General features: G+C 41.1%; 2 protein-coding genes across 8 annotated transcripts in view; one reads left to right on the forward strand and one right to left on the reverse strand.

Annotated features, from left to right (window-relative positions):
- REPS2 (RALBP1 associated Eps domain containing 2) overlaps positions 1–24,284 on the reverse strand; it is a 425,141-nt gene that overhangs the window by 142,646 nt on the left and 258,211 nt on the right. For all 7 annotated transcript variants that reach the window (XM_075589809.1, XM_075589813.1, XM_075589812.1 and 4 more), the window contains 2 exons: positions 7,712–7,848; positions 1,999–2,060 (listed from right to left, as the gene is read on the reverse strand). In XM_075589809.1, coding sequence (XP_075445924.1) covers positions 1,999–2,060; positions 7,712–7,848 — 199 coding nt within the window. The remainder of the gene's footprint in view (positions 1–1,998; positions 2,061–7,711; positions 7,849–24,284) is intronic.
- On the forward strand, positions 11,946–23,904 carry LOC142490570 (uncharacterized). The gene is made up of 3 exons (XM_075592989.1): positions 11,946–12,714; positions 13,078–13,812; positions 23,894–23,904. The coding sequence occupies exons 1-3, from the start codon at positions 12,618–12,620 to the stop codon at positions 23,902–23,904; spliced, it is 843 nt and encodes a 280-aa protein (XP_075449104.1). The 5' UTR covers positions 11,946–12,617.

A 24,284-nucleotide genomic window follows, 5' to 3' on the forward strand; every position in this document is an offset into this window, starting at 1 on the left:
ACTACCTGCTCAGTTGCCGTCCTGCTCCCGACGAGGCCCTAGCGTACCAAATGTATCTCTCTTGCCTCAGGAGATCCATGGGGCCCTATTGACTGCAGCGCGTCACGTGATAAGCAGCCCCTGGGGCTTCTGGGACCTGTAGTTCCCTGCAGAGCTACTCTAAGATGGCCGCCACCACTACACTGTCACTGTGCATGCGCAGACAATCCAAGATGGTGGCCCCCTGCATGCGCCCACAGTCCTGGCAACCGCGTGCCTCGGCAGAGCATCAGTAGCTTCTCCCTTCCCTGCCCCTTATGTAAGGGGGCTAGGAGGACCCGGCTACATATACTTAGATCTATACCCTCTGTGACGATAGGGGGTAGCTAGCCTTCATTAATAAAGGTCACGCACGGCTGGTTACCCCATAACCTGTATGTCAAGGGCTGAAGTGTCAGCTCTTGGGACTAGTTGTGCGCCTTGATGTGTTTCTCTATATTTCTGTTCCCATTTTATGGTCCCCTGCAGTAATGTAAGCTAGGGATGCCAGGTATAGTTAGGATCCCTGTTAGGAAATAGCTGCAAGACAGTGACTTTGGGAGCAACTAGGGTTAAAAACTGTGTAATGTGTTGCTGACCGGAGTAGCCGGTAGTACTGTTATCTTACCCGCAAATAGTGTATAATTTGCGGGTACCCGTCTGTACATAAGGACGGGGTGGGCTATGGAAGTCCCATGTAAAGTACAGCAAAAACCTTACTTGTTGTGGGACTTTTGGGGTTCCCGGTATCCTAGAGACATGAGACCTCAGGAATGTAAGTTGTAGGTGAGATATTTGGGCGAAAATGTATTTGTTTTGTTTGCAGGAGTTCGGAGGGTCGAGTTACTGGTAGTCCCATAATTCTCCCTCGAGGTGCAGTCACTATTTGCGGATGCGCAAGGAGAATTACACTGGGGCTATATGGTGTCCCCCAGACTCCTAGTTTTCGAGCCCAAGTATCCCAGACGCAGTTCCTTCACAGGAATAAGGTTTCCCAAGAGATATGAGTTGATTAAGATAGTGTATTGTGTTGTATACCTTATGTATTAATGTCTATACAAATGGGGGGGGGGGGCTACAATACGGTGCCACTCATTCTTGTGAAAGGCTGACTGAGACTGAAACGTCGATTCTATGGCAAATAAAATCACTTTAGGTAAATCTGTAGTGCCCTGCTTCTTCTATTTTTTCCTTAATGTCTATACAGCCAGATGTGGATTAGCATTCAAATGCAGCCAGCCCAAGTAATGGGATTCCCTGTGTTAATTGCAAAGACATGCAGGTTTGTGGCACATGGTGAGGGGGAAGGGCTGTGGACTTGCTATCTTCAGAGAGATCCTTTGTTTCACCTAGACCAAGAGGGACCGGGACCACAGGGGGTATGGGGCTAGCCAAGAAAACGGTTGCTGGGTTTCAAACACATAGGTACGATTCCCTTTGGCTGCGCGATCACAATCCGTGCTCTAATAGGCTGCCAGCCCCCTCAATGTAATAGATATGCCGCCATCCCTATATAAGGGAGAGCAGTGTAGCAGATAAGTCCTTTTTGTTGGAGATTTGAACAGACAAGGATAGAGAGGCTATGTGAGCCTGTGTGGACCTGCTGGTGGGCTGCTCAAAGGTGCTTCTGGGTGAGAGAGCTACACACCAGCAGAGAAGCACTGGAGAAGCCAAGCCAGCAGGGAAAGATAGAATCTTATGGAGGCTGGAACCAGAAGGATCAGGGTAAGCCTTTTGCTGAAGCAGGCCTGCTGTACCAGGTATGTTAGTGTCTCCCCCCCACTGTGATGTGTATTTTACCTGTGTATTGTGTATTTTGTTGTATGTTTGCGTGCTTGCAATAATAACCCTCATTTTATTTAATAAATCTGTCTTTGCTAGTGTAAATGATCCCAGAAGTTTTTAAAATGTGTTAAAAGTCCCGGTCTCCCGTGATGCCCTCCCTAATTACTATTGGCTAAATGTTAGGTTGTTTTTTACCTGTGATGCGCAAGGTCTTGGTGGCAGAGCAGGTGGTGGTGGTATCCAGCCAGCCCGAGCAGCTATAGTAAAAGAACAGACTTACAGTCATTACATGCAACGATGTGTACCGTTTTTTCATACAGATAGAGCTTGTGTCTGTTAAAATGATTTCCTCTAGAATTTAAAGGTAATTTATACGCATATCCTGCCAAATCAAACCATAGAACATCTGTAAGTTGACAGGGGTCACCACACATACCTTTTATAGAAGTTATAGGGGACTTACCTTACACTTACTGCAAAGTTGTTATCACAAAATGAAAGAAATGTGTTTAAGAAATAAAAGGGATTATTTACTAAACCCTCAGCTGCAACACCTGGGGCAAAATCAATTCAAGACAATTGCATCATATTTATCAAAGAGAAAACAAATCCAATGGCTCTATATGGGATTCCTTTTCTATGGTGCTGTTTTTGAAGTGAAACTTCTTTAGCGGCACCTACCACATGAGTAAAATTCAGTGGCAGTGAATGGAGTTGGTGGGAACGGAACTCAGTGGTGACGGAAGTGACGTCACTGCTGGTAGAAGAGGCCATCAGCAACATTCACTGCCACTGAATTTTGCCAGTTTCCAGCAGCATTAGTCAGGAGGAGGAGGAATACGAACACACACACACACTCACACACACTGAGCCGCCAAACACCACAGCCGAGCACTGCCCGCAGAGCACACTCTCTAACCTCCCCCTCATGAGCCACCGAGCACCCCCCCGTAAGCCGCCAAGTAACCACCCCTGTGAGCAGCCGAGTAACCCCCCCCGTGAGCCGCCTAGTAACCCCCCCGTGAGGCACCGAGCTTCCCCCGTGTGAGCTGCCACATAATTCCCCCATGAGCCGCCAAGCACCCCCTCCGTGAGCCGCCGAGTAACGCCCCCGTGAGCCACCGAGTAACGCCCCCCATGTGCCGCCGAGTAAGCCCCCATGAGCCACGAGTAACCCCCACCTGGGAGCCGCCGAGTAATCCCCCTATGAGCCGTGCTGAGTACACCCCCCATTAAGCCGCGTCCGTGTACCTCCGCTGGAGGGATGGCACCAGCAGCAGGACACAGCTCCGCCGGGGGAGAGTGTGAGAGGGGGGGGGGGGCTGCTCCCGGCGGGGGACTCAGACAGAAGACCCCCCGTATCTCCGTACATCCACCGGGGTGGGGTGTGGTGGAAGAAGGGAGGGGTCTGCTCTGTGAAGAGGAGAGTCAGGAGAGAGAGGGTGCAGGATCCTAAGAATAACAGACTGACACACACACACACACACTGACTGGCACACACACGCACTGACTGACACACACGCACACACACACTGACTGACACACACAAGGAATTCAGTTACTATAAATACAGAAGTGCAAATAGCTAAAACATGGTTTCTAAGCCAAACTTCTTTGCGTTTTGGCACTGAAATTGTGTTTTGATTAATTAAAAACATCCCCATCACAAATACAATTTCTGTGACAATCGTGGCAAAAGACAAGGAAGTGTCACTTAAAATGTGCGTGATCAGCACACACAAGTTTTTTTGTAATGATTTCGCAGCATACATCACCATGATATGCAAAATGCAACAAATTATTAACTGCAACAATATACATCATATGCCATTGTGTTTCCTTTGATTTCCTCTTTGCAGTGTTATTTCTGCATATATTGTAGAGTTCCATGCTATTCAACTCCTATAATTATATTAATTGAAGGTGTATGGTGAATTACTGCTAAATACCAGCTTCAACAGTGTAAATTATAGTTTAACCTTGTTTGACTTTTATATTCAAATAATTTTAAGTCTTCTTCAACACAGTAATCCGCATTGCACATAATACACTGCAGGTCTCCAAAGCAATAAAGAAATCTACAATTTGATTGTTATATTTATTTAATGGATCTCTTTGCTACAGTATTATGTGCCCTTAGGGCCAAAGTTGAAGTTCTTAAAAAAGAATCAATAGAATTATATAAAACAACACAACCGTAAACCTAATCACATAATACAATTCCCCACCATCTCTAAAGCAAACCAAAATTAGAGTTGCATCCATTTCTAAACAAAGATAATAGGGCCTATATACTAAGCATCGCAAACATTTTAAATTGCACTTATGTTCACCTTCAATATGTACTAAGCTGGCATTTCTCAATCTGTCCCACCAACATAAAAAAAATTATCTTTTAATTTTTTATGGTGCACATAAATGGATTGCACTAGGCGTACAGATCAAAATGGTACGAACTAAAAAAATAGTGTTTCTGTGCAAACAAAAAAGGAGAAAGCGTGCCACAATTCTCTGCCAAGTTCAACCATAGAAAGTTTGTTAATAGTTTTACTTCGTTCATTAATAGTATTACAGAATGAAGCTGCTGTGTAGCAAACCCCAACATTTGACGCCGCAAGTTGTATAGGTTACCAAAATGTATTATTTTCTCATTATGGATATAATAAATAATATAAAACTAATAACATATCTCCTTTTCATAAATGCCTCCATGAAAGTCCATAGTTATTGTTAAAAAAGTGACTTTGAACAAATAAAGCAGTCACTTTACATAAATTAAAGATATATCTCCGAGTAGTGGGACGTGCGACGGCAGTACTAATCACTTGGGGAAGGAAGAATCCACAGCCTGAACCTGCGACCTGCCTGCCAAGACATATTATCCACAATGCTTGCCTAACCCCTGCTTCTTGTAAGAATGGTTTTCAATTTTTCCCAAACCGGAGCAGAGTCTACACGTCACTAACCCCCTGTGTATGCTACAATTTATTTATATTGTTATGCATTTTTTAATTAAATTAGTTCTTATTTAGCTTATCATCAGGTATTTGTTCAGCTTTGTGTTTATGTTGTCTGACTTGTTTGACTGTGTACAGTATGTTGGTCATTTTGGTTTGTTTTTTGTCCCATGTTTGTATTAGCCTATCAACAGTTTTACTGGCATACACTATGATTGGTTGTTCTATTTTCTTCCACATATTGTGAGACAACCTGAAAGAAACGTCCCCAGGCTAACAGGACTGGACATTTTATATGGTCAGATACATTTATCTGTCACTTTTTGGACTTATTTTAGGCGCCAGATTATCTTTATGAATGAAGCTGAAATACTATAAGAAAGCCAGCAGCCAATCCGGTCGAGAGATTCACTCAGATTCTTAGCGCCAAGACAGCAGCGGCAAATTCGAAATCACCAAAAGATGCTCTGAGAGAAATACCAGCAAGCCGGGGCCAAGTTCTGAAAAGAGAACGTTTGATACTATCTCCCGGTCAAGGGATTTCAGCAGCTTCGGAGCAGATACAGCGGTGGCATCAGGAACTTCATGCCGATTTGAGTTCCAGGACATTTCAGGACAAGTCCCGATCAACCTAAAGACTTTGTTTTACCTTTTATTTCACCTAGGAAAGTCTAGTTATGTAGCCCAGATCCCGAGTAAGTGTGTTTTCTCTTGTATTTTGTAATCCACTGTGTGTACATCTGTTTCAATGAAATAAATGACAATTTATTTTACCACCTTGTTTTGCTCAGTGAATGATCCCGGTAAAAAAGTGTAAATACCTGGTCTCCCGTGACAGTGACATCATCTTAAAGGGAGGGAAGCCAGTCAAACAGTCAGTGGGTAGTAGGGTTCTTGTATTTTAATGTTTATTGGGGGTAGAGAGGGTGGGTGAAGGATGTAGTTGCCCCAGGGTGGGTGGTTAGGCTTCTCGGGTGGGTAGCTGGAGGTGTTAACCCTTCATTACCATAGCGATTACCCCAACTATGGTAGTGAAGGGGTTAATTCCTCCTGAAACCTTCCTGGGGCAACTACCCGCTTCACCCACCCCCTCTACCCCCAACAAACTAGGTACTCCCTTCATTATTTTAGCGGCTAGCCACTAAGTTAATAAAGCTGTTTTAATGTTAATTTTAATAACATAGTATTGAAGCAGGGGGTCTCCAGAGCTGAACCGCATGAATTCAGCCTCGCACACCCCCTGCTTCCCGAGTTACAGGCCCCGGTATGGGGTGTCGGTATCTCCCTGCATTGTTTAAATCTCCCGTGTTATGTGACCGGGACATTTAAACGTGGTGAAGATACCAGCACCCCATACCGGGGCCTGTAACTCAGGAAGCAAGGGGTCCCCGAGGCTGAAATTAATGCGGCTCAGCTCCGGAGACCCCTGCTTCAATACTATGTTATTAAAATTAACATTTAAACTGCGCGATCGCATGTAAGAGCTGTGCAGGGAGATGCAGTTCTTCCAGACTGCTGGAGTGAAATAGAACATAAAGTTCATTTCGCTCGATAAACAAATACAAACTCATGCGGTATGGCATATTTTTACCAAAAGCTAAAAAATTGCAATTTTTCTTAGTGAATACCGTTTTTACACAAATTTCATTTCATCATTGGTAACTGGTTAAGTACCTCCCCAGCATAGGAGTAAGAGCTATCGGGGGAAAGTATCACAATATATATTGTTCTTGCACGGAGTTTTGTCAAGTACCAAGTATGTCAATACCTATGGAGTATTATTAACAGCTGTCAAATAAAGCACATTTTGTTTCCTGGCGCCCATTAATTTCCTATCTGCTTATTCAAGTCCAGCCTGCACCTACCCCGCACCCTGCAAAGGCCTGAGAGACTGAGCACTGCCAATGTGTGTATAGTTAATCTAATGTGACCTCCTTTAGAGTGGGGTAAGGAGGGATACATACATACACACACACACACATACATACATACATACACACATGCACACACACCAAAAACAAATATACACACATACTGTACACACAGTACTCCTACAGCTGAATTGGATTAATTTACAAATCAACATTGGGGAATTGGTGAAGATTTCCAATTATTAGATAATCATTTAAATAGAGGGATAGAGGATATGGTCACAATCAAATACCTTTAATATAAATGCTGAAGTATTTTTGTGCTTATTTAGTAATGAATTTAGTATTAACCTGGAAAGGTTGGCAGATGTATGAACAGTTTCCCATCCTTGCTGTGTAAAGGCCGTTGACTACACTGGATTACATGACTGTGAAATGTTTTAAAAAGGATTTCCCAAAAGCGTTCAACCATATCAGTAGAATTTCTCAAGTGAGATACAACCTCTTCAGCTCTAGAGTGTTTGGCATTGTCATGACGTAGTTTTAGATATAGATATGACCTGTATATTAAAAAAGAAAGATAACACAGGGATGATAGAAGTGTCTTTTTCTTGCAAGGCAAAATGAATTCCTATAATAAAGTCATTTCTTGGAGTTGTTCCTTGCAGCAATTGCATATGTGAAATCGTCAATAGCAAAAAGGTTAACTGAATTGGTTCAAATAATTAAATATTTTTGTGTTGCTGAGTACACCTTATGCGTAATTTTTTTTATCTGTATTTGTTCTCTGTGGTCATTACATTGTGAAATTACCCTGAGAGGCATTATTATGATGTTACACAGATAAGGGAAAGGTAAATTGCTTCTTAGGTTATAAGTCAGTTACACTTAGCAACATAGGTTTTATTTCCAATAAAATGAAAAAGGTGCAAATGATGTAATAATTAACTATAACCAGGTGGCAACAGTCTGCATGTGAATGTAATATTAGTTCAGTGAAATATACAGTATTACAACGTTTAACAAGCTCACTACTATTAAATAGCAGGAGTTTGTTTAAGTAAATTAAGATGTGGGTACCTGGAGAGTTCTGTTGGATGATTCTGTTCAGATCCAAAGAAGAAGCCCTTGAGTGGGTTTTCTGTGGCCTCGGAGGCGGAGGGGGAGGATCTTCCATTTTTTTCATTGTTTCTTCAATCGATGTGCTGGAATAAGACCTGGTGGAGAACAAGTCAAAAGATATTGGAAATGTTCTATATTCTATTCCTAATGAAATTGTTAAAATCAATAACTAAGATCTTTGTTATTTTGTTTAAGGAGAGATTCTTATGTACTGTATACCCAGCTGTTTCCTAAAGCAGTGGTTTTCGATACTTTCCTATACATGGTAAACACTATGGCCCTAATCAATATGGTGGGAAATGCTAACATACAGATAACTATGGATCAACCTACAGTACATTCAAGTGAATGTACATTTTTGTATTATTACTCCGCCTCTTACCATAAAGAATATGGGCGATGTTACCCTGCTTATCACCATATAGGAAAATGTGGGGGTTATAATAATTAACGTATCATGGTTGCAAAATCTGGAAACACTGGTACAAGAAAATTGCACTGGTTTTAGCAAACAAAAACAAATAATGCTTTTAACGGATTCTACTTACACTATCGATGTATTTCACAATTCAGAACATATTTCAAAAACACACAAAGCATCACCACAAACACAGACATACAAACTGAATCCCCGAACACACAAATAAAGATTAGCAACACATTCCTTGACCTAAAGACCAGCACTATACACTACTTGTGGATCAATTCTGCTATGTTGAGTACAGTTTGGGAACGCCAATACTAAAGTTGTATAATAGTAATGCCTTCCTTCCTACTTTTCACTATTGTTCTTCTACCATCAAGTTCTAATATAAATCACTTTTATGTACAGATGTAGCAAGACTTACTGTTTTCGGCACTGAGGCAAGCCGCGGGGGCCACAACCGCCCCCAATGACGGAGGATTATTACTGTGCGGGCTCAGATTCGGAAGCAAGTGCCACCTGCAGCACAACCACTATATCCAGAACTATGGCATTAAGCTCTGTAGACAGTAAGTCTGACTACATCTGTACTGTAATTCTCATCCATGGTTCAAAATAATTCAAACGATATTTGAACTGCTCGTGGGACAGTATCTTGGTAGATAAAACAATCTTTACGTTCAGAAGAATGATTCTTTTCTGAAACAGCGATGCATGAACTTGGCAAGGAAATAATGTGGCATACAGTATAAAAATAAAAAAATATTTCCGATTTTAAAGGGACAATTCCTCCTTGGACCAAAGTATTCTAATGGCATTAAATGTTTAAATGATAAAATAAACACCGATAATTAATTATGTGCTTTTTTCCCGCAAAAATGGCATACAGTAGTTCACAAGCAACTGACAGCATTAAAAATCAATGTGAATTTCAATTTCGGTTACATTTTCACTTATTATGCAGAGGGCGGGGTTGGCGCACAAAGCGTTCATGAGCTGAGCCCCTAATATATATACACAATCATGAGCCCCCAGGGCTCTGTCCTGGGACCTCTTCTCTTTTCTCTGTACACACTCTCTCTAGGTGACCTAATAACATCTTTTGGGTTTAATTATCACCTCTATGCTGATGACACACATATATACTTTTCAACACCCGAACTTAAACCTGCTGTACAAACCAAAGGGCCTCATGCAGTAAGCGACGATTATGTGAAATCGGCAAGCTTATCGATTAGTCATGTTATTGGCGTTTTTCCCTCTCCGTATGCAGTAAGTGCCGAATACATTCAAAATCAACCAGAAAACAAATCCGCCCACTCTCACGATGATGAGCCGATCACACACAGGTGTATCGGCGTGCGTGGCGGGGTGCTGTTAGGTTGCACAATCACAAATCTTGCTGAATCAGGCGAAACAAGCATGTTTTTGATTGCGCGCCATATTTAAAGGCAACGTGTACTGCTAATCATTCTCTGTGTTGTTGGGAGTGAGAGAGAGAGAGAGACGCACAGAGCTGGACGATTGAAGATTTGCATATTGACTGAGAGACTTGTTGTGTATTGGGTGAGCTTTGTCCTTTGTTGTTTTGTTTACATCTTTGTCTTGTTTTATATGTGGAAGTGGGTCGTGTGATTGCCTGTACATTTCTTGTCTGTTTTTTGTGAGTGCTGGAAGTATGCCCGCAAAGCGTGGGAAGAGTGATGCTGGTGGGAGTGGGAGTGCTACTCGTGGGAGTACGCGTCGGAGTGAACGTACTGTTCAGGGGAGTGATGTTGCTGGTGCACCGAGTGGTGTTGCTGGGAGTGGGAGTGCTGTTGCTGGGAGTGGGAGTGCTGTTGCTGGGAGTGTGAGTGCTGTTGCTGGGAGTGGGAGTGCTGTTGCTGGGAGTGGGAGTGCTGTTGCTGGGAGTGGGAGTGCTGTTGCTGGGAGTGGGAGTGCTGTTGCTGGGAGTGGGAGTGCTGTTGCTGGGAGTGAGATGTGCTGTTGCTGGGAGTGGGAGTGCTGTTGCTGGGAGTGGGAGTGCTGGTGCTAGGAGTGTGAGTGCTGGTGCTAGGAGTGTGAGTGCTGGTGCTAGGAGTGGGAGTGCTGGTGCTAGGAGTGGGAGTGCTGGTGCTAGGAGTGTGAGTGCTGGTGCTAGGAGTGGGAGTGCTGGTGCTGGGAGTGCTGCTGGTGGCGCAGTTGCTGATGGGGTGTCTGGTGGTGGCGTGCTTGCTGGTGGCCAGCTTTTGGAGGCTCTTCCATTGGAAGAAGGAGAGTCCAGTCAGCACCAGCCAAGCTCTGACCCTAAACCTGCTCGGAAAAAACGTGTGGAGAAGCCACGTAATCCTCGCTTCAATGACCAGGAAAATAGGGCTCTTGTCACTGGCATTCTGGAGCACTATGACAGTCTCTATGGACATTTAGTAGGTAAGTGTAACTTTACATTTATTATTCAAATACATGTGATCCTAGGTCATCTGAGTTTTGTTCATATGCAAATATGGGTACACAATATCTTTCTATGTTCATTAGTGTGGAAACACAGCTTTTTATCATGCCTTACAAGGACAAATAAACACAGGCGGTCAATTTGCCAGAACTGCATACAATATGAATGCAACCTTGCTTACATGTATAGGTTTAGTAGTGAATGCTCATGTGCTTCACATATTACACATAAAACAGCATGTTTGCTATCTCTTGGAACAGCTAGCAGTGTAGGAAACTGGTGCTTATATTATTATTAATTTACCTCATATCTTTTATATGTTTTTCAAGGGCGGACAAGTGCAGCAAGCAAAAAAGAAATGTGGGACACAATAGTCATTGGTGTCAATGCCTGTGGGAATAGTGTCAGGGACAAGTATCATTGTCGGAAAAGATTTGATGATATTAGGTCCAAATTGAAAAAGAAAATACAAGACCAACGCGTGCATGCTACTGGCACTGGAGGTGGGCCCACACCACAACGTCTCATATTGACTCCATTGGAGGAGCTGCTTCGGCCAAAATTACTTACCGTCGTCGTGGAAGGCTTGGCTGGTGACCGTGACATTGGAATTTATCCGTCACAATTTCCAGCAGGTGATAAATATTACTGTACTAGGCGTGTCGTTGCTTACAGTTATTTTGCATATTTACACTGCTTTTTATACTGTCTTCACAATATAAGCATACCTGCATCTATATATGTATATGTCTGATTCTGTATATATATATCTCAAAATAGACATATATGTAGTAGTCCTACTAAAAGCAGTAACTAATATAGCACGTGCCATTGCGTGCTCATTTACATGTGAATTCCCAAAATGCATAGCTGCAGTGGAAGCAATTGATGGTGGGCGAAGATGGGGAACAACAGGGTAGTACACATGTGTAACACATGTTCATGAGAAATTATTAGTAGCTACAGGTACAGAACAGAAATATGTATCATATTATTGTGTATTTTATTGATTTTACTCCGACAAACATGACATTACTGCCTATTTTAAGCATGCATCAAAGAAATTGCATGTAACGGCCTACAAACATCACTGGCACTAACACATCTATAGTTGCTTATGAAAAGGTCCATTTTTGCTTTATGTCATATACAGACAGCATAATGAGGCACACGTATCATATGTTATGTCATTGTTTTCATAACTTAAACACTGCAGATGACTACTTAGCTCATCTACCATTGTGTTAAAGCAGCTGCAATTAATATCTCATCACAGCATACACTTCAACAGAGGGGGTGGGGTTCAGCACACACACTAATTACAGCCTCATTTCACGGTCAACTTAGTTCACACCATTTGCACCTGTTTCAAGTCATTGAAAGGTGTGGCTGATTAGGCTTTTTGGGGAAGGGAATACCTTTCTTACAACCTGAATAGCACAACTGAAGTTAATCACACTCATTTGAAAGCTTAACTCTAGCTACTAAATGCCCCAACAACTCATTACTTATCAAAGCGTACGTCACACATTAGTTCACTCATATCTATAGTTGAACTACTATGAAAGACACATTATCACACACTGCATGTGTTGTCTTGTTGAGTCACAGCCACATTCAGGTGTGCCACATCTTCGATTAATGTACCACACATATCCTCTACCAAAAACAACACTTTTTGCAATATGACCACCTTCATGATAACCATTGTGAATGGTCATCTCATGATAGTTATGTACATTATGATACTGATATCACTACACAACATATGATTTTTAGGTACAAATTTAATGTATTTTTCCTCACGCATTACTGCAGAACCATAGTATGTTGTATGTTAGGGAACTCAAAAGTTCTAAGTACACAGGCATGTACATTGTTATTACAACTATTTATGTTCACTTTCACACACACATTTTGGGTTAAGGAAATGATGCTGTTAGATACTCATAAATACAGAACATACAATAACTGTTTGTTCAATATTTACACATGTAAATGTAAAACTAATGTTATTGTTATATATAGTTGCCCCTGGAGGACATGTGTCACCTGAGATGGAACAAGTGTCTTCACCTGGGTCAGCCAGCTCAACACTACTAGAAGGTGAGTGTATCATTTGCTGGCCATATAATATGTGCTCTTCTATATGTTATGTTGTCATGTGCATTATTTGTTTTGCACATCTTCTTTAAATAGGATTACTTAGTGTCAGTGAAAATTAAGTGTAAGGCAACATGTATTGTGTTAGTGATGTTAATTATCATGTAGGACTTCTGAGTTTAGAGCAACTTTTCATTCATTCATATTTCATACTGAGTCCAAACATTATTCGTAAGTCAAGGTAGTTTTTAATGAGGTTATAAAACGTATGCTAACATGTTAGGTGTTACTTAGGACACAGTACAATTACATAGTAACACAGCATACATTAACATGCCATTTAATAATGTGTACATTTCTTTTTAGAACATCATGGTGATGAGGATGATGAGTATGATGAGGATGACGCCACAGAAGAGACTGAAATACAATCATGTGACCATGAAGAGGTGCCAATAGAAACTGTTGTACCGCCAAATCGTCCATCAACTTCCACATACGATGCAATTGTAGCTTCAGAGGGAAAAATAGTGGACGCAGAAAATCGTCGCCATTCAGACATGATGACAGTGCTGGAAAGGATGATTGGACTGCAGGAAGAAACAGTATCACAATTGGCACATCTCCACAGAGTCTTCATTGAAGTGCCTAAACAGTTGCAAAAAATCAACACCTCATTCGAAGCATTAGTTGTTCAGCAAACACAAGCTAATTACTGGAGAATGACTAATGTACCACAATTCAACACCTCCCAGCCAGGATCTGTTCATGCAGGTCAGTTTTCACCACATTCATCTGATATTCATTCACCAGGCCCAAATGTTACCGGTCAAGTAGCAGACATTGCTGTGCAGGTTCCTGATGACATCCTACCGCTGCCATCTGTACAAATTCAGCAGCAGACACCTACAAAGGAGGCGACAAAAACAAAACAAGACACACATGAAACAGACCAACCATCACTTGTGCAGTGTCTACCAACTTGCTCACATGTGTCACTGGGCACAAGCCCTGTCCGTGAACAGTCACTACCCAAAAGCCCTGTAGGTGAGTCGCTGCCCAAAAGCCCTGTAGGTGAATCGCTGCCCAAAAGCCCTGTAGGTGAGTCGCTGCCCAAAAGCCCTGTAGGTGAATCGCTGCCCAAAAGCCCTGTAGGTGAATCGCTGCCCAAAAGCCCTGTAGGTGAATCACTGCCCAAAAGCCCTGTAGGTGAGTCACTGGCCACAAGCCCTGTAGGTGAGTCACTGGCCACAAGCCCCGTAGGTGAACAGTCACTGGCCACAAGCCCTGCCCGTGAAGTGCCAGAGGCCACTCAAAGTGGCTCTGTTGTGCCTAAAGTTGGTGGCAAAAGAAAAAGGAAAATTCAAGAGACAACAAGCAGGCCTGTTACTCGCTCGCAAAAGGAACAAAAAAAATAAATGTTATAATTCAGAAAATATGTCTTTGGCCTTGTTTTGTTGACTTCAGATTATCTAATTACTATTGTATGTATGCTGAAGACTGTGTTGTTTCCAAACTTTCAACTATGTTCTTGTACACGTGAAGTTTTGGAAATGTTAACACTCATAATTAATTGTGTTATAAATATTTATGTTGTAATCGTCTGTTCAGTAATGGTCCACCAGGAGCCAGTTGCTAAGTTTAGAGAAGCTGCCATTGACTTTGCAGCAAAACATTGCATTTGGGTGTGTTAATTGATGTAAGAATTGCATATGCATATTAGTCACATGCAATTATTAAAACACCTAAGTAAGTGCAAACATCTTTCTTGTACGTGTACAGCAGGATTATGTGTAAATTATTACTTACCTTTGCCTTGCTTGGCCATTGTAATTTTGTCCTTTAATCAGTTGTGTGTTCGTTTCTATAACATCTCAGAATGTATAATAATATATATACACACACACACACACACACACACACACACTGAGTGAGTGTGAGTCTGAGTGTGTGAGTGTGTATATATATATATATATATATATATATATATATATATATATATATATATATATATATATATATATGTATATATGTATATATGTATATATGTATATATATATATATATATACATATACATATATATATATATATATATATATATATATATATATATATATATATATATATATATATGGTACTATATAAACTGGTATACACAAACTAATACACTTCATGCTTCCTTGTGAAAACACTATTTTAATAATACAGGCCTAATGTTTGAGAAATATCCTAAGTATGAGACTCTAACAGTATTGTGCTTAAACAAATGTTTATTACTTAATTCAATCATGTTTCTCACCATTTAAATAGGTTTCATACAAGGTATACTTAATGCCATCAATGTTGTGTGTACTCCTGCAATATAAAAATAAATAAAATATTATATATAAATATATATATATTTTTATAAGAGATATATTTATATATATATATATATATATATATATATATATATATATATATATATATACACACGTATTTAAACTCATGCAGACAGGGAGTTAACCAGACTTTCACATACACACAGAAATGTAAGCGGGGAAAAAACATTTCTTTTTGCAGGTGTGTTTTTACTGATATGCCTGGCTAAGAAATATTTTCACACACTGGTCTTTGTTAGTTTTCAAAAAAACACTATGTGAACGCATTCACAGTCTAGGGATGTTTTTCACAAACGAGATAAAAGAAGGAGAAATGTTTCTCCCACAGTCCCATATCACGAACCACAACTGTTAACCCAATTAGACAAACAAATCCAATTGGCGTTTGAAATAAGGAGTCAAAGTAGTTACTTTTGTTGACCTTGACAAGGAAAAACAGGAGTTTGTTAGCCATTCAGCACATTCATTTTGATGAGCAAATAACACAGACCTGCACACAGCTTTTGTGCTACTCAGACATGGCTGATGAATTCGTTAACAATATTAATCCCCTTTTAGGGTATAAGTACATGATCTGTGAAGCCATCTTGAACAGTCGCGGACAGAAAGCAAGCACACGCCAAATCGATGATTTCATTCGAGCAAAATATCCTTATTACCAAGACCGTAAGCATGCACGGAATTTTAATTCCTCAATAAGATTCACTTTATCAAGTAATGACTTTTTTGAACGTGACCAGGATAAGCTACAACACACCTATGGTTTCTGGAAGATTGCCCCGGAAAAACAATTTCTCCTGAAAGACGGCACTTATATTGTCGTGAAAGGCATATTTATTCCTAATGGCAATAGCAATGTATCCGCTACTACTGATCCGTTTGAATCGATACGTGCTGCAATATCTGCAGCCTCCATTCCTGAAACCCACATTGTACAAGAACAAAAGTACTATGATTATGTACCAAGCCTTTCAGCTGAAAATGCATTGGAATGGGAACCGGAAGAAATGAACCTACCTCCCGACCAATTATTTGAAGAAAGCAGTGGCGATTCCTATGAGCGCATCCTGGAGGAGATATGTGCCATACTGGATTCAGCGGTTGGGTTAAGCGTGGATGAAAATGCCTTGCATTTCTGGAGCGACCAGTTGCAGCCAGGCGAAGAGTTAATTCTAGAAGAATGGTAAATATAACAATCGTTATGCGTTGACTCTGCGTTTAAATTTTTTTTTTTTTTGTAACCACCATTTTCACTTTCAATGCGTGGATACAGCGTAACATTGCAGACTGCATAACATGTAGCGATCACAAACAAATTGTTTCCTAATACAATATAGTAGGACCTGAAAGAGTAGTACACATTGCTGACGGAATAAATATACGTACTTTCCTATCCCTTTAAACATATTAGCAACATTTTACCATTACTCTAACACATACCTGTTTTGTTATCATGCAACATCTACAACATTGAAAACCGGGTCCACCACGTATGACGTGGGACCCTTGTCATGGGCCAAGGCGTCCTTAAAAAGGATTAGTGATGTAAGTCCCGCCCCCAAGCGACGTGCGCGCCTCAAAGCCTATTGGCTGTCATGTTTTGTTATAGTAACGGTAACTGCAGTGTGTGATGCGTGCGGCTCAGTGTTTGTAGGCGTACCCTGGGCGTTAGCCGAATGTTAATTGAGTGGGAGGAGTGTTAGCGTGCGTTTCACGCTGGCTTAACATGACGTCACACGTATTGCATTTGCGCATTGTGTTATCGGCCGTGCTTTCTGTTCAAACACGTCTGTTTAAAAAGAATACAGATGTACTCGTTTAGAACGAATGTAGTTTCGTCTTCATTGTATTTGAAATAAAGATGTTATGTTTACTGGTATTTTCAACATGTATTGAACGCACAACGTACGCTTTGTTTTGCGCATGCGCTAACAGTTAGTGGAGCCAAGCGTGAAGTGCGTGTGCACACAAAGATGTGCGCGCACATCTTTCAGTATACAGGCAACGTTCACTTCTTATACATAGTTATGCCTGCTACAAATTTAAAGAAACATTACATACTGATGAACAGTTTTACTTCTAACATATAAGTGACTGACGTGTGTATCTACACAATCATATAGAGCTGCGTAACGCGTTGTCACGGATGCATATCTAGTAAGGTGCCATCTTTGACCATCATGTGTTTGCTGTATTTCAGAGATGTCGGGGAAGATACAATCGGATCAATGTATGATTTCAGAAGAGTCTACCTTTATATGAGATGATTGTGAGGAGGAGCCACCGACTACTATACTACATATGGAACTAATTTTATATTGCTTGCAGCGCTTATTAACAAACAATTAAAAATGTGATACCCTTATGCCTATATTGCATAAGCACTTAATTAACATAATGATGTTGCAAAAGAGTGCCTCATGAATTTTTATTGAGTGTTCTTTAATGACTACTAACATTTTATGACATGGTGTGTTTTATATATAACAACCATTCCCACTCTGCTAACACATTTGTGTATTATAATATGTAATGGAACGTATGACTGTCGAAATTATGTAACAATAATAATAATAATATGAGCATGTTCATGTATAGGGCTGCTAGTTGTACGCAGCGATTTACAGACACATGTTTCAGCCTGAGGTCCCTGGCCCGTGGAACGTACAAATGTTTTTTTGCCGCATGAGGCACAGGGAGATAAAGTGACTTGGCCAAGGTCACAAGGAGCCCACACCGGGAATTGAACCAGACTCCCCTGCTTCAAACTATCAGTGCCAGTGTGTGTCTTTACTCAGTGAGCCACTCCTTCTCCCAATGTAAAGGACACTTACAACCAAGTAGCCATTTATTTTTAAAATCTCTTGTTACATGGGTATGTAGATAAAATGGTTTGGGACTGTAGCAAATAATGTTACTGGCCAGATGTTATGGTCCCCTCCAATGCATGATGTTCTGAATATGACATCACCATCATGTTATGATGTACGTTTCTGTGTATATTTCATTAACCTAACTAACTATAGTTTACTGTGTTTATTAATCGTTTAGAAATACATAGTATAGTCAATATGATGATATAAGCTACCATAATAAAGCTGGTGTTATCATTTGTCGGTGTTATACATGGATCCTACACCAATTGATAGAGACACAAACAGTTGTCTTAAAAAGTGTGTCTATGCTAGTGATGAATGTGCTCCCGTAAGTAAACAAATAAGTACAGTTATCCCCTTTTCTCCAACCACCTCTATATTACATTAATGGAAATTATAAGGAAACATACATAAAATGTGATGAAATGTGAGTAATCATTTTGTAATACAATGCACATGAAAGCTCAAGAGTAGCTAAATGCATATACATGATACAGAAAGTACATATATGTAACATTTGTGTTTAAACCAATATGTTGGGTTTTTAGTTCCAATAATTATAGGAAGATTGAGGTAGCCACATCTTATGAGAGATGTCAGCAAATATACATACCATGATCAGTCATACTGGAGATATACCTATAATGCAAAGGAACAATATATAAATTGCAAACATTGACATGCCATCTTCAGTACCGTAAACAACACAGCAAAGTGTGTATTTGGTGTTAAATGTACAACACCATGTATATTTCATGACATTCAAAATGTAAATCAGCCTGGTGTACACATCATATGGATGTACATGTTACACTGCACCAATAACATTGTATGTAAGCATACTAGAAGCATGAATGATTATGGGCATAATATGTGTTTTGTCTTAGCATAAGGAATAACACAATGCTAAAATATTATTGCTTTGTTACCCAAGTTGTATTCACATACACACAACTAAAGTACAATTGAAGAGGGATTATATAACCTGTGCAACAATAACATACCGGTGCCACATCCCTTTGTGCACACAGCAGAGAAAAGAAAGGTGTGCAACCCATATTCATCTGTGTCCTAACAGAAGGTTATATAAAGAAACATTATTGTTAATATAACATAATTAAACTATAAAAGTAGTACTAGGAACATATGAGTTTGTACTTACAAGAAAAAAATGAATTGATGAGATTCTGTCGTGTCTGGCCACCACTGGCTGTTTGTTCATTTTCAGCAGCTACATGGGTGGGATGCTCGTCTACCAAAGCCTCAGCTAGGTCTGACTGTACATTGTGCCTGAGTGCAACATTGTGCAAAATGCAACAGGCAAGGATAATATCAGACACTTTTTGAGGCTTGTATAGAAGAGCCCCACCAGTTCTGTCCAGACACCTAAACCTGGTCTTGAGTAGGCCAAATGTCCTCTCTATAACAGATCTTGTAGATATATGGGCTGCATTGTACCTGTCCTCTGCTTCAGTTTGAGGGTTTAGCACCGGAGTCAAGAGCCACGGCCTAATTCCGTATCCTGAGTCACCTATAATGAATGGAGCACACATAAGCTGACATTAGTGATCAAATTGTACAATGCCAACATTCCTAAATCAACATGTGTTTTGTGTTAGAACATGTAAATATGTACTCACCCAGCAGCCAACCAGGTTCAAAATGTCCCTCTTCGAACGCATGGAAGACTGAAGAGTTCCTCAGGATAGAGGAATCGTGACTGGAACCAGGGAACTTGGGTACCACATGCATTATCCTCATCGTGGCATCACATACCACCTGTACATTGAGTGAATGGTAGTGCTTCCGATTGCGGTACACATGCTCACTCTGACTAGGTGCAATCAAAGCAACATGTGTGCAATCGATTGCACCCAGCACAGATGGTATCCCTGCTATATTATAAAAGCCAGTCCTGACTTCCAGCCACTCTGTTGCCTCTGTAGGAAAATGAATATAATTCCTAGCGCGTCTATTGAGTGCATAGAGAAACTGGGTCAAGGCCCGCGAGAATGTAGATTGCGAGACCCCGCCCACTATGCCCACAGTTGTCTGGTATGACGCGGAAGCAAGATAATGTAATGAGCACAGCATTTTAACAAGCCCAGGGACTGCACGACCTCTGGCTGTGAAAAAATCTAAATCCCCCCTTATCTCCTCATAAAGAGCTAAGATTGCTGCTGAACTCAAACGATAGCGACTTACAATCTCCTCCTCACTCATCCCATCTAACAGGGTTCTCTCCCTGTACAGACGCGGACGAGGCACAAGTTGTCTCCTCTGTCTTCTCCTCTGATCTCCTGTCCCTCTACCTGTCCCTCGGCCTGTCCCTCTCCCTGTCCCTGTCGTATCCGCGTCACTGTCACTGTCCCTCGGTGTGTCCCTACCTTGCCCTATATCATTCTCTTGATCAGCAAGCATGTCATAGAAAAGAATGTTCCTGCGTCTCCTAAACATTCGCAACATTTTGAAATGAGTAGCTGTGAATGAGCAGGTAATGTGCGTCCTTTAAATAGGTATGTGATGATGTCAGGTGACATAGTAAAATGCAAGGTGTTACATTAACATAATAAAGTACTTCTGTGGCAAGCTGTGTGCACTTGTTGTTCTAAGTATTTGTTGTGTGTATTCTGCAGGGAATGATGATATTTGGCAATGATGTGACGTGAAGCTTTGTACAAAGATTGCTTGCAAATAAATAGTTGCATGTGCAATGCATGTAACACTTGTGAACGCAAGAGTCAGTCATGTAATGAGACAAAAAGGCTGAGATTGACGTGGGAAAAGTTTTGTGTAACATGTGTAATTATCCATGTTATTGTGACATGTTGGCAACAATGAATAGTCGTGTGCATATGCATGCATTTGTGTAAGGAGGATAGTTGGTATAGAATGAGTTTACAAGGTGTCCCAATGATGAATTACTGTACATGTGTGTATAAGTTAGGTTGAAGTGCTTGTAATGCAACGGTTACAATGTAAACATGCAATGTGATTGAGCGTCCAATAAGTGACGTCATGAAAATAGGGAGGACCCAAAAGTATATGTAAACATGAGAAGACAGATGTACATGAACGTTTAAAGATGCGTGTCACATTACAAGCATTGTGTAATGTAAAGGAAGATGAATATACTGTGTATGTGTGACATGTGTGACATGTGTGACATCATGTAAATAATTGTCGCTGAGTTGAGTAAAATGTGTGATATGATGTGAGGTTCTCCTTTAAGAGTGTAGTATAGTATTTTCCCTTGCCACATCATCACATGATGAGTAATGTGACCCGCAAATGCTGAAAACATGTAAAAGTCGAATGTTATGCAAATAAGACACATCAGCTGTGACACAATGCAGGGAATGCCCCCACACTGTAATGCAAATCCCCCTTGTATTGTGAGCAATGAAACGTAAACAGTACTATACTGTTATACGTCCCCGCTCCATTGACTTCCATTGATGTACAGAAGATGTTTTTTTTCTAAGTGCCGTTCCGGCAGCCTTAGCGATCGTTCTCCCGTCCAAACTGCCAACTTTAGTTGGCGGGAGAAATCGGCCATAACATCTCAATTTCGTAGTGCCGATCAGCCCCGATAAGCTGTTTTTTTTTTGTTGAATCCAGCCGATTTAAAAAAGTGGCGATCAGTGTCGAAAACAGGCTTATCGGCAGGCGACTGGCCATAACCAAATTATCGGCTCCGAAACCTGGCGATATGAAGCACTTATCGGCGCTTACTGAATCTCAAACCCAATTTTGGCTATAACATGGCCATATTTCCCTTATCAACGCTTACTGCATGAGGCCCAAAGTTTCTGAATGTCTCTCTGCTAAATTATCCTGGATGGCCTTCCGCCGCCTTAAACTCAACATGGCTAAAACAGAGCTCCTCATACTTCCTCCCAAACCTGGCCCTACTACCTCCTTCCACATTACTGTTGGAACTACGATCATTCACCCAGTAGCCCAAGCACGCTGCCTAGGGGTCACACTCGAGTCCTCTCTCACATTCGCCCCTCACATTCAAAACATTTCTAAAACCTGTCGCTTTTTCCTCCGCAATATAACTAAGATACGCCCTTTCCTCTGTTGCTCGACTGCTAAAACTCTGACTCAGGCCCTCATTCTCTCCCGTCTTGATTACTGTAACCTCCTGCTGTCCGGCCTTCCTGCCTGTCATCTGTCTCCCCTACAATCTATCCTAAACGCTGCTGCCAGAATCACTCTACTCTTTCCTAGATCTGTCTCAGCATCTCCCCTCATGAAATCCCTCTCCTGGCTTCCAATCAAATCCCGCATCTCACACTCCATTCTTCTCCTCACTTTTAAAGCTTTACACTCTTCTGCCCCTCCTTACATCCCAGCCCTAATTTCTCGTTATGCACCATCCAGACTCTTGCGTTCTTCTCAAGGATGTCTTCTTTCTACCCCCTTTGTATCTAAAGCCCTCTCCCACCTTAAACCTTTTTCACTGACTGCTCCACACCTCTGGAATGCCCTTCCCCCCCAGTACCCGACTAGCACCCTCTCTATCCACCTTTAAGACCCAACGTAAGACACACTTGCTTAAGGAAGCATATGAATAGCACTGTGGATATTCTGAACACATGATACATAAAGATTGGCCCCCTGCAGACGCACTTACCAGAACTCCCTCCTACTGTCTCTGTACGTTCTCCCTACCTACCAATTAGACTGTAAGCTCCTCGGGGCAGGGACTCCTCTTCCTTAATGTTACTTTAATGTCTAAAGCACTTATTCCCATGATCTGTTATTTATATTATCTGTTATTTATTTGATTACCACATGTATTACTACTGTGAAGCACTATGTACATTAATGGCGCTATATAAATTAAGACATACAATACAATGATATCACTTATATCAGGGGTGTGCAAACTGGGGGGAGGGGGCTTAGAGGCCCCGCCCTCTTCTCCACAACATTTTAATTAAATGCCGGGGGAACGGGCAAGGACTGTATATCCCTTACCTTGTAACCGGCGGCTTCTGGAAACACATCGACATGGCAACGCAAGTGAAATTATGCCACGGGGTCAAAAGGCAACACGACATCACATGACACCGTGACATCAGATGACACCGGAGATAAAGTAAAAGGGGGGAGAGCAGGCAGGGGGCGCATACAAAAACGTTTCCGCACCTCTGACTTATATTATTAGTCACAAAGACAAAAGACAGTCTGACTTTTCTCTACTTAGTTTGAACTTTCTGCTCATATATCATCCAATAAGTTCTAGTTGATTGGCATACAGATAGCACCATCTACTATCGACTAGTATACCAGCCAATCCTTTCCAGTTGTCTGAACACCGTTTCATCACACTTGTGTTGGGTATACTGTTTGGCATAAAGATAGCCCCATTCCTCCTCTCTGTGTACTATTAAGAAAGTTTGCACAATTTCAAGCTACACTTCGTAGTAATAAAAATAATAATAATAATAATAATAGATTGTTCTTGTATATCGCTGCTAGTTTTACGTAGCGCTTTACAGAGACATTTTGCAGACACAGTCCCTGCCCCGAGGAGCTTACAATCTATGATTTTGGTGCCCGAGGCACGGAGAGATAAAGTGACTTGCCCAAGTTCACAAGGAGCCAACACCGGGAATTGAACCAGGTTCCACTGCTTCAAACTCAGTGCCAGTCAGTGTCTTTACTCACTGAGCCGCTCTGATTTGGAAGTTCTGTGTGAATTGAAAGTTGCAACATTCGTAGATGAATTTAATGTAAAAATGTTTGGGTGGATGTTATGACATTTGCAAATGAATGTGCAAATAGTGGTGGGCAGCGGTATTGCAAACATTTCAACAAAGGTAGGCGAATGTAGACTGAGCCCTGGCTGAAAGGAACTCCCGAATTCTCAGTGAATTCCAATGTCAGTGAAAAAATTTGCCCTTCTGTAGCTAAGAGATGAACAACAATTACTGTAGATTGGAAGTTCTTCGGAGCAGGGACTCCTTTTCTTAAATTTTACTTTTCTGTCTGAAGCACTTCTTCCCATTATGTGTTATTTGTATTATGTTATGTATATGATTGTCACATGTATTACTGTTGTGAAGCGCTATGAACATTAATGGTGCTATATAAATAAAGACATACATACGTACACACATGTTCTGGCGTGAGAGTGTTGCTCCAAAACTGCCTTAATAACTAGACCCCTAAATATCCACAACAGATTATTGCCAAGTCCATCTTCACTGCACTTATCATACTATGGCTGTCTTCATAGTACTGTATCTACAGTATGTTCCATTGAATAAAGAAAAATAAATTCCCATTTGTTGGAGCCAG

Source organism: Ascaphus truei, chromosome 3 (assembly GCF_040206685.1).
Source record: "Ascaphus truei isolate aAscTru1 chromosome 3, aAscTru1.hap1, whole genome shotgun sequence".
Lineage (NCBI taxonomy): Eukaryota > Metazoa > Chordata > Amphibia > Anura > Ascaphidae > Ascaphus > Ascaphus truei.

What these genes read in the sequence shown, in the direction of transcription:
- LOC142490570 (XM_075592989.1), top strand. Translation starts at nt 12,618, where the DNA reads ATGTTATTGTTATATATAGTTGCCCCTGGAGGACATGTGTCACCTGAG. An exon ending in CAGCTCAACACTACTAGAAG is followed by an intron (nt 12,715 to 13,077) that starts GTGAGTGTATCA and finishes ATTTCTTTTTAG; the next exon opens with AACATCATGGTGATGAGGAT.